Source organism: Plectrocnemia conspersa, unplaced genomic scaffold, assembly GCF_051122295.1.
Source record: "Plectrocnemia conspersa isolate PC_06_02 unplaced genomic scaffold, ASM5112229v1 ptg000002l, whole genome shotgun sequence".
In the NCBI taxonomy this organism is placed as follows: Eukaryota; Metazoa; Arthropoda; class Insecta; order Trichoptera; family Polycentropodidae; genus Plectrocnemia; species Plectrocnemia conspersa.
Genome location: NW_028277166.1, coordinates 5,500,894 through 5,517,565, shown reverse-complemented (window position 1 = coordinate 5,517,565; position 16,672 = coordinate 5,500,894). Strand labels below are relative to the sequence as shown.

The following is a 16,672-nucleotide window of genomic DNA, read 5'->3' as shown; positions in this document are numbered from 1 at the left end:
GGTCATGGAAAATAAGAATTATACGCTTCATTGAAAATTAAGTTGTAATCTCAACTCTTTATTATGTTGATATTTGTCATCAAACCTTTTCAACTAGTAATAGCTATTTGATTATTATTACTATTATAATACGGAACAGGAGTATTCTGTATATATTATATATACAACAATTCTCAAAGTTTGTCCTTCTGTTTGTCTATCTCACTAAAAACTCGTAAATATGTTTTTTACAGAATTTTTACTGTGAGTTTATTAAGCTTTAAAAGCAAGCAAACTTGCTCTTATTTATATAGGTAACAGTTGCAGCACGTATATTGTATTTAATTGACAAAATAATGTAGAAATATATCAGTTACTTAAAAAAGTTTATGAACTTAAATTAACTATCATAGTATATGACATAACATATGTTAATGTGGCAAAGATTTTGATTATCACATTTAGTCTGAATCCCAATTTGCTTTTTTTGTTTCAAATAACTTCTCTATTAGGTAAAGTAACTTATTTTTAGAAAAAATCCATACATTATATGTACGATTACTTTAAGCATATGTAATATTTAGGTAAACCTAATGTGTGATTATTGATCAGTATTATATTTATTTAAAAATTACTAATTTTTCCCTTACATACAAAACACTAAAGTCCATGCGATTCGAGCACAAGTCTTTTAAGTTAATAGTCAGCGACTTGTACCGCTCGTCTATCGTGCTAGTGAAACATAGATTAAAGAATAAAAATGCTTCTCTTATGATCCATTTTATCTAGCACTATTAAAAGCGAAGCATAGAAGCAGATGAAAATAATTATTATTTTCTCTCATTTATTAATTTGCAAGAGTAATAATTTGTCATTTTATTCATATTGTCAGAAATACATATTACTAATTTTACAATAAATTCTAGAGATTTGACTTTTTGTTTTAAGAGGATTTAATTTTTAATTCACTTTGCTTTCGCCGTCACAGGATTAGATTAAAGAATAAAAATGCATATCTTATGGTCAATTTTAGTTTGCAATTTGAAGTGCATTAAAATAACACTTGTGCTGGCAGATGAATATAATTATTATAAGCTCTCGCTGAACAGTTCTATTATATTTTAATTTTCATAATTTTCATTAAAAAAATATTTATCTATTTTGTTTATTTTATTGATTCCTATCAATTTTCCTTTTCATTACATCCATTATAACGAATTTTTTTCTTCGGTCTCGTGAGCTTCGCTATACTGAGATTTCACTGTATTAACTTAATAACCTAATCTTAATTACATTATTTTGGATTAAAACAATGTTTATTATTAATAGTTCTAGTATTTTTCAATGATTTATGTTTTTTTATAATCGTAAATTTTAATTACCCGTGTGTTTTATTAATTTTTTAACACTTTTTTTTATAGAGAACTTTAACCTATTTTTTGGTTTAACGTCTCAAAAAGCACCGATGAAAGTGATTAGTGTAAATTTTATTTTTCGGTCACGGCGTCGCTTTCGTTGTCTTCATCTTCACGGCCAACAGCTGATGACCGTCAGGTCCATTAGCGTCCCACGTTAATGGACTCATCAAGAAGTTTTTATTTTTTTCGCTTTTTGAAATTATCGCCTCGTTCCAAAATACTTTCTTTCACAGAACGGTCTTTAAGAGATGCATTTTTATTTGATTTTTATTATGTTATTGATCTATGTTAGTCATGGGTCAAGACTATAAAACGCTTGATTTTATATAATATTCCTTGAGTTGAGCATCTGAGTCTTAATCTCTTAAATCCTATTATATTTTTTAGGAAGTGGTAAGGCTTTAAAAATCGACACAATGATATGTCATTACTTTTTTTCCATCAAAATTGATCGTGAATCACGTGCCAAAGCGTTCCCGCCGGCGACCATTTCACGGTTTTACGTAACTCGCCGTCTGGTCGACTTCTTACTACAAGAACTTCTTGCCGAGCCTTGCCAACTTTCCAATTGCTAAATGAAGCGTGCACTTCCAGATCGCGCTGGAACCGGCTGCTGCAGTGTGTATCTCAATGATACGGCTCGATAACGAAAAATTTTCACGGACCGATCACATTTGCGTGGATGCAATAAGGGTGTTGACCGCTGTTAGATTGCCTTTGGTATTATTATAGCCGCAGAAGTAATTATTGGAGTGCGTAAAATCGAAGGTCCAAATAGATCAGTGAGTGGAATGACTCCGTCGTCGGACCCCGCCCAAAGCAAGGCCGTTGCGAGGTCTTTGATGCGGATAAAAAAATGGTGCTGTGGTTGGAGAAAAAAAATAGAGTTAATCTCTTGGCCAGTAGCCGGATGGTGTTGAATAATAATTTAATATCAAATCTATAATGTGTGGAAATATATCTGATGTTCAAATGGTGATTTTGCAATGTAATCACATAAATTACAGTCTCAAAAGCCCTATTGTGTCACATTATCACTTTTAAGTATCGCTCCAACTCCATATAATTGTCAGATATAAACCCAGATGCAAAGCGTTGAACTTATTGTGCAACTCGAGCCTTTCGAGTCATTCAATTAATCTAATCTCGAATTTATCTTCCACGCCACAATTATCCAAAACGCAAATACGAGAAGTAACATTGCCACATTTCTCAGCATCAGTTTCGTGGAGTGACCGTTCAATTACAAGTATTCTTCACATATGGTCTGAAGAACTAACAGCGGTGGTCGGTATGATGATAAACGAGCCAAGAAGAACTCATTAGGGAGCCCTAAATCTATGCAGATAGACGGCCCTCTGACTGTGGTCCAATTTGTTTCGGAAGGTTGCAAGCATCAATCATTGAGCATGGAATTGCGACATTGAATTCTATTCAAGTACTTCTAAGATTCACACACTATTTTTTTCCAATCTCCTAAAGATCATCAGCTTTCTAATTTATTATTGAGTTGTAATTATAAAATTTTATGAAAGGAAAGAGCATGTTTAATGAACATTGTCTTCAACCGTCACTTTTGTATCTATCAAATTTCTTGAGCGCATAAAGGGCGTAAAATCAACACTCGATCGAAAAGCACAACGTCATTTTATTTATTAAATGTTAAGCACAAAGTCAGAGCGACAATGGTGCCGAATAATAATAATAATACAAAAAAAATGTGTAGTACCGAAAAAGTAGATTGTCCACGGACCAAAAGTATCAAAAGCGACTTGTCGAAATGTGCTTACTCACTTGTAGCAAATTGCTTTTAAAATGATATATTGTATCACATATAACTGTATGTAGTACATATTTATTTAAAGTATATATTAAATGATATGATTAAACCATATTTTTATTCAATAATGCAATATCACGATCCAATATAAACAACAAAAATTAGACAATTGCATTATGCAACGCGACCTTATGGTCAGGACCCTGTCACTCTGTGACAGTGAACGGGTCACGATTTGGTCCTTAATTAGGCCTTTGGTCAAACAACAACCAAAGGCGTTGCTAAAGATTGCTAAACTTTGCTCTAATTATTTTAATTTTGGCCTCTTACAATAAATATTTTTTTTCTTAGTATTACTTATTTATAGAATTTATCTAATCCACAGATAGACAATTGAGTAATGTTATTGCCTTTAAAACGTGACAAATCGTTCCATTTATGGCATTTTGCCGCATACATATTTTTCCCATAAAATTCGATATAAAAATGATTAGTTCCGGACCATATTTGTGGACCATTGGAAACTTTGCTGTGACATTGTATTTTTTTCCTTAATGATTTTAATCTTTCTATAAACAAGGTCGATTCGCAATTATGCAATTGCACGATTCGTATCTAGATTATATATATTATTGCATAAGCCTTTTTGACAATAGATTTAATTGTTTGTTTTACTATTGTTACAGAATCGGACTCTGCGGTTTTGACAATCCTATGCGCGACCAAAAGACAGATGATATTAAAAGGCACATAGGACAGGTATGTACATACATATTTTATTTATTTATTATGTTCTTAAAAATTCGAGTTTATATATAAATCACAGAGTAATTAAAAAATGCATATGAATAAAAAAATCTATTGATAACCAATTAGTACTGATCTTATTTTTTCGTCCTAGCAAACTTAAGTAAATTTTTTAATGACAATATAAATATAAAACTCTAATGTTTAATTTGACATTCTAAACTATGATTGATTCAAAAAGTAAGACAGGGGTAGAAATATTTATGTTTTGCTTCTCAAAAAATGTACTAAAAATTGAGTTACTTTTAATTAATCCATATCGAATGTGAATTATATATATTGAAAACTTATCCAATTAAATAAAGCTTTAAAACTTTCATTCATTATAAATTCATAACGCTATGCTAATTTTATGCTTAATTTCAGGGTGTTAAAATCAAGATGGACGATGCTGGAAATATCCTCATCAGACGTTATTCAAAAAGCAACGTCTACGTGAAGAGTACATCAGCAGCTCCAAATGATGAAAATTCCATAGGTCAGGATATCTTGAAACTTCCTGGCCAGGCGCTAGAACATGAAAAAATAGTAAAAGTAAGTAAAAAGTCTCATGCCTTGCAAAGGTCATATGTAACCTTCCAGGGTCACTTCACTCATCCTTTCTTGTCCATGCTACAATATATTCAACGTAATTTGATTATTGGTTACAACATTTTTTTAATATCGACCATTTAAATGCCAACAAAAAGGATTCTCTCGCAAGGACGCAGTCGTTGTACGCTGAATATCTTATCGCTATGCGTGCGGTTCTCAAATGTTTTTGTGTCTTTATTGTATTTATTGAGACCTCGCGGTTGTTTCGCTGACCACGATGATACAATAAATTGGATTAATCATCGGACGAAGGTCGATACGGAGACTTTTATGGTTAGATGGATCTATGGTGTCCGATAAATCGCGATGCCCTTTAAACAAACTCCCATATATTCAATAGCTTACAATACGTGTAGTGCAATAGGTTATGATGTTTGATAATCGCGAAATTTATGCATAAATTAAAGTAATAATTAAATAGGTCCATAAAGTTTTATTTAATAAAATTTAATTTTAATTTTACTATTGAAACTAGTTTTAATAAAATAATTAATATAGAAAGTTTTATCAAGAGAAAGTGAATTGTTTTTTTTTTTTACTTTATTAGGCATTTTATTATAATTGCAATTTTAAAACGCTCAAGTAAAAATATTTTCGTTTGATTATAGCAATATTTTTTTTTATTTATGTATGTTTTTTACAGTAATTTATAATATATTTTTATTTATATTTACATCAAACTTATTTGCGAAATAAAAAAATACGTATATCTTTGAACTATTTTTATTTTTAAAAATATTGATCGGGCTACTTTTAAATGCGTGTTTGTTAAACAGTAACATTTTATTTTTTAATGAGGATTTTTTTGTTTTTAAAAATCGTTTACGAGCATATTTTTATTTATATAGTCTTTAGTAATATATAATTAAAATTCTGTATTAATTGGATCAGTAATTTTGTTTTATTATAGGCAGTAACTTTACAGTGTCTAATATTTTTTTCCAGTTCCTGGCCAAAGGCATCCACCTGGGTGTCTATTAATTTGTTCTCCCTTTTATTTATTTATTTTTAGGGGAAAAAAAGAAAGGAAAAAATAAAAAAACTTTTTTGTTTTTTATTCAGTTAGCTAGCACTAGGCAGTAACTTTATTAAGCGTTCAGTAGTTTAAATATTTGGTCATTAACTTTTTAAATGTTGAAACTGCTCCGTAAAAATATATTTTCTTGCATTTATTGCGTTGATATTTTTGTTTGTTTTCAGTCAGTAGTTAAATTGCACGATCAGTAGTTTAAAAAAACAGTCAGTAGTTTTTTAAAGTAATTATATTTTTACTGAATGTTGATATTTTAACATACAAAAATTATATTTATTGAATTGTTCTGCAAAAAATATTTATTTGTTAGTAATTTAATTTAATGGTTAGTAATTTTTAGTATTAGATGGTCAGTAACTTTTTCAAAGTTTTTGTATCTTAACTGATTTTAAATATTTAACAGAGAATAATTTTAAGTGTTAAATTTGCACCGCATAAAAATATTCATCTGTATTTGTTGGCTCATTATTAATGTTTGCTTTTGGCTAGTCAGTTACATTTTAGAGTAGTTATATTTTATCTAAATGCTCAGAAATATTTAGTAATTTAAACAATCAATTGTTTTAATATATATACAGTAGCATTAAAAAGTTGTTATATTTTAACAGATTCGAATAATTTATGTTGAAATTTATTTGTAAAAAAATATTGGCCTGTATTTTTTTGGTCAGTAATATTGATTTTGGTTAGTGATTTAATTTAGCGGTCAGCTGTTTTTATTCTTTAAATTTTCAGTAACTTATTTAAAAAATAATGTATTATTATTGTTCCGTATAAAATATTGACCTGTATTTGTTGGCTCAGTAATAATGTTTTATGTTGCTTAGTTATTTACCTCAACGGTCAGTAGTTTTTATAAGTAAATGTCTAGTAAGTTTTTTCTCATTAAAAGCAATTGTCCTGTATTCATTGGTTCAGAAGTTTTGTTTGCTTTTGGTCTGTAATTTAAATAAACGGTGTTTATTAATAATTTTACTGACTGTCTTATATAGAAAATACTGACAATTTATTATTAAAAATTCTTACAAATGTATTTGTTGCCTATTAATAAATAAATAAATAGTCCTTCGACATTTAATTATATTTTTACCTGAAAGACTGTATTTAAATGCACCTTTAATTTAATAAGTCTGCTTATTTATATTATTCAGATATATGTTTGATATATTAATAATATATATTTATAAAAAATATTTTTACATTGTAATTTTAAATGTTTTTAAAACATATTTACAAACATAAACTGGTTTAAAGGAAAGTATAACAAATTATTTTAATAATATAAAAAGTTAAGCGTTTATTTTATCTATGATATTGAATATACAAATTTAACTATATATAATATAAATAGTATAAGATATATATTATACAAAAACAAGAGTATGTTTTGTATATAATAGATGGGTATGAAAGAATTTATGTCAAGCAATTTCAATGTATTTAACACAATGAACTACTTTTTTTTATCTAAACTTAAATTATCAATATAAAATACATCTACTTGCTTCTGGGCCGAATACACCAAATAGTCGTTAACGCAACATTAAACCTATTAATCTAAGCACATAATCACTTAAGCGAACCTCAAAAAAAAAACACACATCCGGCTACAAAGAGTCATAATAGTTTTGCACTACATAATTAACCAATGTATAACTTGACCAACATAAAAAAATCTAAGTATGATATTTGAGACACAAACACCAATGATTCAAAAGATAATTTTTTATTTAAACTCTAAATATCATAATTGTCTTTTTTCAAAACACTCTGATCCATTTCCTGATATTTTTTGTTAACTTAATTGTGAGAGATGTTATATTGTCAGGAGCATCACGAGCATTTTTGTAGTCATTATAATGTAAACGAATTTAATTAATTCGTTTACATTATTAATGTTGAACATTTATCAAGACGTTGCAATTTGTTTTGATGATGATGATGATGCTTTTTTTTGTAAGTTCACAACGAATTAGGAAGTGATTCAACCGTGGATGTAATATTATAATCTTGATTGAATTCCATAGCGAAAATTGTCATCTTTGCGTGTTCAAGCATCATGGGAAAAGTGTGTGAAAGTGTTATTGTAGCGGAAAACGATCTCATCCGTTTTATGGGAAAAATATTTTTTCGTATTATTTATATACGTACGTATATTTTATTATTGCTGCTGCGGTTTAGGATCGTAGGTCAAAGCTGTAGTATTGTACTACCTTTTCTCCCGTTTCACTATCACTATCACTGTTTTACTTTCTTTCTTTCACATACGCACAACACAATGGGCGAGTTGTCATCTCGAGAGAAACATACAAATGCATTAATTCATTATAACAGCAACTTTTTGTACACTTGTATGTTAGGTATATTTTTTACTTAACAACTGCAAGAAATCCACTAATGAATAGAAGTAAGAATAAGTCTTATGCCGAGTTGAATCTTAATAGATCATACAAAGGTCAGCTTTCAACACAAAAAAAGTACACTCTACATCAATTTTGTAACTTTTGCAGCATCTCGATTATATTTCGAATTCATAATTGATTTTACATATTAATTTAATTTATGTATATGTAAAAATATGCGCCTATTATTTGTAATCAATTTATGTTTATGGCAAATAATGTGTTAAGAATCACATAACATAATTTTCGGTATAACGTCATATAAATTATAATTTTATAATATAGAGCAATTTTTTTGTAACGATTTTAATAAAAATATTTAATTCTTTATTTTAAAATACCATTAAAAAAATATTCAGCCTTAAATTATTTTAATATATTATTAGAAATAGATGTAAATTAGCTCACCTCACATTTATATAAAAAATATTAGTTAGTTACTCGTTTTTATGTGATCCAATAGATATGCAAAAATATCAGGTATTTCTGAACTACTAAATTTATTTTCGGATCTAGACTAATAATTACCCAATATTTTTAGTACAATAGTCGATAGTAAATTATATGTTAGTACTTAAAGCAGCAGTACAAAATATATTTTTAATTGATTTTATTCGTGGGGCTATTAAATAAAAAGTATGTAACTGTTCCAATAAAAAAATTAGATGTTAGAAAAATAAGAAATTTAGATAAACTTATTAGTGACTAAACAGTTTTTAGTACTTACTATAAATTTGACAATTATAATGTGAGCTAATTTACAATTTTATACCATGGCTTATTTTTTGTATATTTTTAATGCTAAAGAATAAATTAGTTCAATACTCAAAAGTATCATTTATATCAGTACTAAAAGCAATTACATAATTTAATTGTGGACAAATCATAAGATAAAGCAAGAAAATTGTACTTAAACACTAAACATACATATACTGTTTTATAAGGCCCATTTTAAGTCCTTTATACATATACATATTTCTATATTGTTTTCTATAGAAGTTATGTATTTTTGTTAGGTAAGATATACAAAGCTTCTCAAGCTTAATTAAATTCATAAATGAGTTAATTAGTCTACCATTATTTTGTACATATTATGAGAAAGTGGTTTGACGGAAGAATTAAAAAAGGGGCGTAATGCCTTTTACCAAAATGGAAAGTGACTTTAGTAAATATAAATTTATAAACAATCAAACTTATCTCTATGTAACAATGTGGCAATCTAGACATGCCTAATTTCATTCGGCGTATACCATTCAAGTATTTGATTTTAGCTCATAAATGTAATAGTCGTCTATTACAAATAATAAAACATGATTTTGCATTTTTCATCGCACTACTTTAAGTTGCGCCATTTACTATTCCAACGAAAGTAAATGATCTCGTGACATCTCTTAACCTCGATCCGACTGACTTTCTTTAATACTGTTTTTTTAATTGCAGCTCTTCGACATGAAGAAGTTCCAGTCCAACGTGAGCCGCGAACTCAGAAGAGCTTATCCAGACAGGAAGAAGCTGGAGGCTCAATGCTTGAGCGCGGTATCTTTCGTCAAATCAGAGGCTGACGTCTTAGACTGTCCCATCTGGGTGCTCATCATCAACGTAGTGGCGATGGATATGCTCAAATCTAAATTACCTCCAGGTGAGAGAGAATCATTGTCATCATCACGGTGAAAATCAGACCGAAACGTTACCGAATTGAAACTGCAATATATTTATGCCACTCTAATCGTTGAGCAACGTTGCTGTTTAAAATATATGTATATATGAAACTATCTATTTGCCAATCAATAATGTAGTTATTTTAAAAATGCATTTTAAATCCATTTTACAATCATCGTCATCCGGAAGTCCTTATTCGTCCTCAGAGAACTAACGGTCATTCGTGGACGAAGAAGTCACGCGTTGTGACAATGTGCTCCTTATAGTTATTGCATACGTGTTCGCAATGTTCAAAAAGCAAAAGTGCCGGGATCATTTTTGCTAGGAGTCTGTGAACATCAGCTCCAATCTATACGACCAATCTTATGCACGTAACCAGAAAAGACGTTGTAACCTTTGAAAAATAGTCTTTGTCTTCGCTGAGTATGATACAGTTGTCGATCTATGAATCACACAGAAAATATCTGTCGTTTCATGACATTATAAAATCGCTAGATTTACTCAACTTATAAGTGGGCGAGCGAGCATATTATATAACATAACGCTAACTGACCCAAAGAAAATATTATACATTTACGGACCACCCGGTACCATTAATTTCGTATAATTTGATTAATCGAACGCATTAAGACGCGAAGGTCGATAGCAACTAGGAAACGTTTCAAGAATCGGACACAGCGTTCGATTATATTGTTAACTGGACCAGACGAAATTAAGATAATATCATACATTAGCGCAATTCCCATGATTGGCCATTAGTTCGATTCAGAGTTTGAAGGCCGCGTTTAAAAAAATCAAATAAAATCAGAGCTTTAAATATTTTTAGAAAATAAAACCGCTTAAAAGAGGCAGTAATTATTAAGCAATTAAGCACTGAGATGGGGTTGATTTTTATTTTGGGAATCATTTTCTAAAGTGTCCGACTTTGATGAATGATCGTAACGTGAGAAAAATAATATACATATCCTAATTAATATGCGGACGTTAAAAAAGTTTGAAATAATTAAGCGGTTCCTTTATGGGTAAAAAATTTCTGCTTCATTTAATATGCGTGTATAATATTTTATAATTATTCGTAAAATGATTTTAGCAGGATAATATAAGTTCATGTAAATATTACTTGGGAACATAGAATTAACGTCACATAAACAGCGTGTGACATTTCTTGGTTATTCCGCGAAAGGTCGTCGTCTGATCTAACCATTTGCATAATAGGTTAACTCGGGACGTGCGAGATGATTTAAAGATGCTTTTTCGAGTTAAAGCGCCGGTGTTATTGTAAATTTGTTCTTTGAACTCGCGCTGGGCGTTTACGATCTGTAATTTTAGATTTACAAGTCATTAGTTACGAAAAATAGCTTTGGAACTGTGATTGACAACACCTTGAAGCGTCGAAATATTAATCAACATTACCATAATTTTGAGGGACGTTGACCTAGGAAAGACATAGTACAGATATGATGGGAAATGTAATTAAAACAATTGATTCAAACGCACTAAAATTTACAATAGGTCATAGGTAAATCCAGATACTAATTTCCCTAAAAATATATTAATCTTCTTCAAACGTATAGTGTTATATTTTATTCTTTTAATTACTATTAAAAGCACTTTATTTCTGTGTGAGTATATTATTGTTTTATTTTATAAAATCAGTATGAAGTTAAATAAAAAATTCTGATTTTATTTTAAAAGTATTTATATATCTTCATCCATTTTAAGTAAGCGTTTCTTTCTACAAAACATTTTTTCTAATAAAAATTTTCCATAGCATTTTTGTCAAAAATTTGTATTATTTGTATTTTTAACGCCAAATTTAATTTAAATTCTTTGTTTTAAAATTTACGTGACAAAATGCGTCGGAAATGCTTGTCTGTCAAACACAAATTACGCGTCAAATATGGCTTAAAAATTAGCATATGCATTACAGACAATATGTGTTATTTATTATGAATAGTTATTATACATGCATTTAAAATATTAATATGTGTTTTATTTATGACAGCTTTTTACGCAGTCCAGCGGCCGGTGGACATCAAAAACAGGCCTCGTATCCCTATCCCAGACGAGGATCCTTACAGCGTGGCCGGTAACGGAGTGAACGGCTCTGGAAGCTCTGGAAGTTCCGGCTTCAACGGAAATGGAAATGGCGTCAATGGAACTAACGGTCATGGCATACCCAGGGATCCGGGGATGATTATGCAAGGTCAAAGAAGGGGTGACAAGCCTCCGAAGTTGCCCCCAAGGGAAAATGGAATGTATCCTCATGATATACCTAAGGTAAATAACAACATTTTTATTATCACTAAATATATGTATTTGTAGAAAATAGATATATTAATTAAAATTCTTCCCAAAAACAAAATTAATATGCACACAACTTTGTGTCATTTTTATTGTACGCTCAATACGATACGTTATACTATACACATTTATCAGTTATCTCTGCAAGAGTTGAAATACAGTTTATTGCATTTTCGAAGTAGTGTGTATTCAATGTCTAAGAATGTCCTAGGGAGTCGTGATTGCATCCCTTAGTCTTAATCATTGTAGCCAAATGTCAACTCTCGAAAATGCTTCCAACGCACGAACCATCCAGCTTCTAATCAATTTTACCAGATACAATTTTATTTTCAGTGATAGCTTATATAAACTATATTAATATGGTGCTTTTCTCTTTAAGGCGTGCACAAATATAATATATTAGACATTTAATATGCATTTTTATTAAAAATATATGTGTTAAAGTATGTATATATATATGTATCATATATTAAATATTTTGATTACTATTATGTATGTATATACTAAATCATATTAATCAGATTTGGGACAAATATGTAAATAAATTTTATTTTCTATTAAAAGTATGAACTTATGTGTGTTTCGATGTTCATTCAGAGCCTATCACACTGTACATAAATTCCACTAAATCATAATGTAAATTATTCTTGCGATGATTAACTGCTATAGCATCTCCAACATGATATTCGTTGGGTTTTGGCTAATTTATGATTGTGGTCGATTTGTTACTGGGGTGTTTGAACGGTCGTTATTTATTTTTTGACCTAAAGTAAAGATTAATACAAAGGCGTGTAAGAGAAATTGGAGTAATTTATCGCTCTGATAGCATGTTTAAAAGCATCTCACTTTTGAGTACGATGATAAATGCTTTTGTATTTTATAAACTAGTAAGATCGCCGAAAATTATGTGAGATAATTATTTAGTGTATTTTTTTTAACCCCAATATTTATATATTTTTATTTTATTTTTAGACAACCGTTACAATAAAAGGATCATTTTATTTTAATTTTTATTGGAAGTAAAATTATGTACAAGTCTCAAAAAAAATATAATTTAATCTAAAATACACAATAAATTTTAGTAGATTAGCATATAAGTTATTAAATGTTTTAGTTACTTATTTGGAAAGTGGAACAAATATTTCTTTGAAAATCAATAATTAATCATATAAAAGTGTCATTATTACTATTGATTTTATTATAATATATTATAATGTTAGACATGATATTATATTATTAAAAAACATAATTTTTAAATTCAATAACACAAAAAAACTATCAACAAAATGTCAAGTTCTCTGCAAAGAGAAAAACATTTTGTTATGTATATACAAAAATTATGTATATATAAAAACATGTATATACAATCATATCGATTGTATATATATATGTTCTGACATTGTCACCGTATATACGGGATTTTCATCGTATATACGGAATTGTCACCGTATAAACGGGACTTCACTACTCAATCCCGTACTACAAATTGTCCCGTTATCTCCTAAATTCTGTCACAGCTCGGCGAATTTTATCAATTTACTTTTTATTATTACTGTAATAAAATATGCCAAAGAGAAATTGTCATTTAAATATGAACATACCAAAAATTGGACATTTATAAAAAAGGCTTAAAAATAATTATAGGCCTTCGACGCTATAATTATCTTTATTACATACAAACATATTTTTTTATTTTCATGTTTCATTAATTTTTCTTTGTACACAAGAATTGTACTTTATGAAAAAAATATTTTCTTGACGATATTAGAAAAAGTTGTGAACTGATAACCAGGGCTTTTTTTTAAAAAAATGTACCGAAACCCACTTCTTGGTAAGCATTTTACTAAAGAAATTTTAAGCAACTTTTCCTATGCCACAAAGCGCATAAAAAATTAAATAAAATTTTTATAATAGATTTTTTTATTTCTGCTTTTAAATAATATCTAAATAAGTCATATTCTGTATTTTGCAAGTATTTAATTAATGTCATCAATCTCTGATTTTTTCTATTATATAATTTCTCTTCAATTGTCCGTTGAAATTTCGAGCTTAGTTCAGGATTGATATTTTCCAATTGTTTTAACAAAAAATTAAAACCCATTCGGCTGTCAATAATAATCGTAAGACAATTGTCAATATCAGCTGTTGCTACTTTACAAAAACAAACTAAAAAAACCCTTTTGAATTATCGAAAAAAAAATTGCCCTTAATCGTTTTGCATTTCGCTGATTCCAATGCGTAATTTATTCTTATCTTTATCTTGCTTTACTTATGCAGCGTTATAAAAAAAGACAGTGGTTGTAAATCTTTTAGAAGTATTCGTACAAATTTAATTTAATGCTTAATAAAATTTCTCAATAAATCAGAAGTTCATTCAAATTCTTTCAAGCTTCCGAGGAAAAATGCATTTTTTCAAACATCTGCCACTGACACCCTCAGAAAGGTTTCTTATCTGAGTGTCTTCTTTTATTACTTAAACACTTTTTCGTCATTCCCAAACCCATATCAAAACTTTTCAAGAAGTATGCATATTAGGCGTGAACGCGCCTAAAAATTCAGTGGTTATGAACCTTTTAAAAATATTCGAACAAATTTAATTTTATTTAATAAAAAATGCTTAATAAAATTTCTCAAGTAATGAGAATTCTCGATTTGACATTTTTCTAAGATCTAATTATCTTATCATTAAATTCTTGGTTAGGCTCTCATATGAACTACTATATCATCAACGAATGGTTTTATATGATAAAGTAAAATGCGTTTATTTTTGTGTTGTAATATTTATAATATCTACCATCTTTTGAGAGCACATTTATTTCCTATGGAAGGTTATATATTAATTTGTGAAGTAAACTAGACAAGTTGTAAAATTTTCTAAATATTTTTAATAACTAATTCTTTCTTAATCGAATACAAAACTTACATATAATATTTTTTATTTATTTTTAATGGTTAAAATACTTAAAAATATAAATAAAATTATTATCTACAGTATCACGGTTGCCAAAAATCCACATCATTTCAGTATTCGATTACAGAAAATCATACAAATCATCTTGTGCGAAAGAATTGGTTGCGAAAAATCAAACATCAATTACTCTCGAGCATCTCGAACAGTAGCAGCTTCTCGTTTCAATTGTGAATCAATTGCGAGATGCAATTTCATTTCTCGGCGAGTACTTTTTATCATTGCGCCGTGACCGCAAATCGCTCGCTTCGACTATAATAAATAAGGCAGAAATTAATGGTTCCCAAATAACGCTTCCGAGAACCCACCACAAATTATCAGCACTCATAAATATATCCAAAGATCCTGCCGAATTCTTCGAGTTATTTGCGACCAAAGTCCCGCTGATAAAGAGAATTCACTCCTACGTAACGATTGCACTGGGTGGTCCTGAAGCACAAGTTTCAAAAGACAATGCAGATTTTAAAATACAAATTGAATTTCTACTTACGACTCGTGTCTATAATTCATAGATATTTCAGATGCATTCGCACGCACATGTTTTCAATCCCTACAAATTACCCGACGGGATGACCTCTGAATAGTGTTGGCAGGGTCGTTAGATTGAAATTTCTGCACAATGTTCCACAGTTGAATACCACACTTATCCATTACCACCTCGCTCGCGTTTGCGGTCTATGTGTAATTTCCTACTCCACAGCATGTGTTGTTTCTGATCAGACATGCCTAGATTCGATGCAATGTGAGATAGGTAACGCTGAAAAATATGTGTAACGATTGCAAAACTAAAATAGAGATTTCGCAACAGTTGGACCTGTGCAAAATAAAACGACCGATTGAGACTAGATTTATTATCATATCTATCGACAGGCCTTATTCGGTTTAATAGAACGCAGACTTAACGTCTGTATCTGCAGAACAAACGACGATATCTTTGATCCAAAGACCCATCCATTATACCTCCCAGTATCCAAGGCCTGATTGAGAATAAAAATGGATCGATGACTGCTTTATATTTATTGCTTTATATCCAATATCGAATGCCATGTCACTGTCATGTTTTAGATGAATATATAAATAGTTTATGTTGCGTCTGACATATTACTTTCAATTACACTTATACAGCCTTTTATTTACAATTTTTATTATTTATGTTATATGTTATTAATTTGCATCTTTAATATTATCAATGTACATTTTTACTAGTCTTGTATTTTCACTTCCACAATATCAAACACAGCAGTAGCAATGTATTGTCAAACATTAAGGAAATATTATGTGTATCAAAAGGATTCTTTATCGTGACATACCGCTCATATTGCGTATATCGTTACGTATTGCATCAACATATCCAATCCGAAAAAGTCCTTTAGGAACGGACACGCTTTGTCCATTATCTCTTATGGCAAACGAGTTTTCAGTGCGAATTCGACATGGCCCGGCGACAGTGTGATGATCAGGTTTTGTGGGAAACCGAAAGTATGAAACGTAAAAAGGAAGAGTATCTGCCAAAGGTCGATAAGCAAATTATCCGACATTTAAAAATATCCAAGTTGTACAACATGCTATCTGATTTGTAAACGTTGCAAAATATTTTACTAGATGCACGTAGTAAAAAGATCTAACCGATAAATTAAACGATTAACCATCATTTTCCGCGATCAAAAAACATTTTATAAAATAAGACGTGATCGATCTTTGCCGAAATGACGAAAGCGACTTTCTTTA

The 16,672-nt window shown here is 29.6% G+C and overlaps 1 protein-coding gene across 4 annotated transcripts in view; it reads left to right on the top strand.

Annotated features, from left to right (window-relative positions):
- exp (expansion) overlaps nucleotides 1-16,672 on the top strand; it is a 174,203-nt gene that overhangs the window by 139,148 nt on the left and 18,383 nt on the right. For all 4 annotated transcript variants that reach the window (XR_015812599.1, XM_088205016.1, XM_088205015.1 and 1 more), the window contains 4 exons: nucleotides 3,864-3,936; nucleotides 4,351-4,518; nucleotides 9,454-9,652; nucleotides 11,678-11,952. Coding sequence is in view for 3 of the 4 variants with exons in the window: in XM_088205016.1 (XP_088061142.1) it covers nucleotides 3,864-3,936; nucleotides 4,351-4,518; nucleotides 9,454-9,652; nucleotides 11,678-11,952 (715 nt within the window). In the remaining variant the exon portion in view is untranslated. The remainder of the gene's footprint in view (nucleotides 1-3,863; nucleotides 3,937-4,350; nucleotides 4,519-9,453; nucleotides 9,653-11,677; nucleotides 11,953-16,672) is intronic.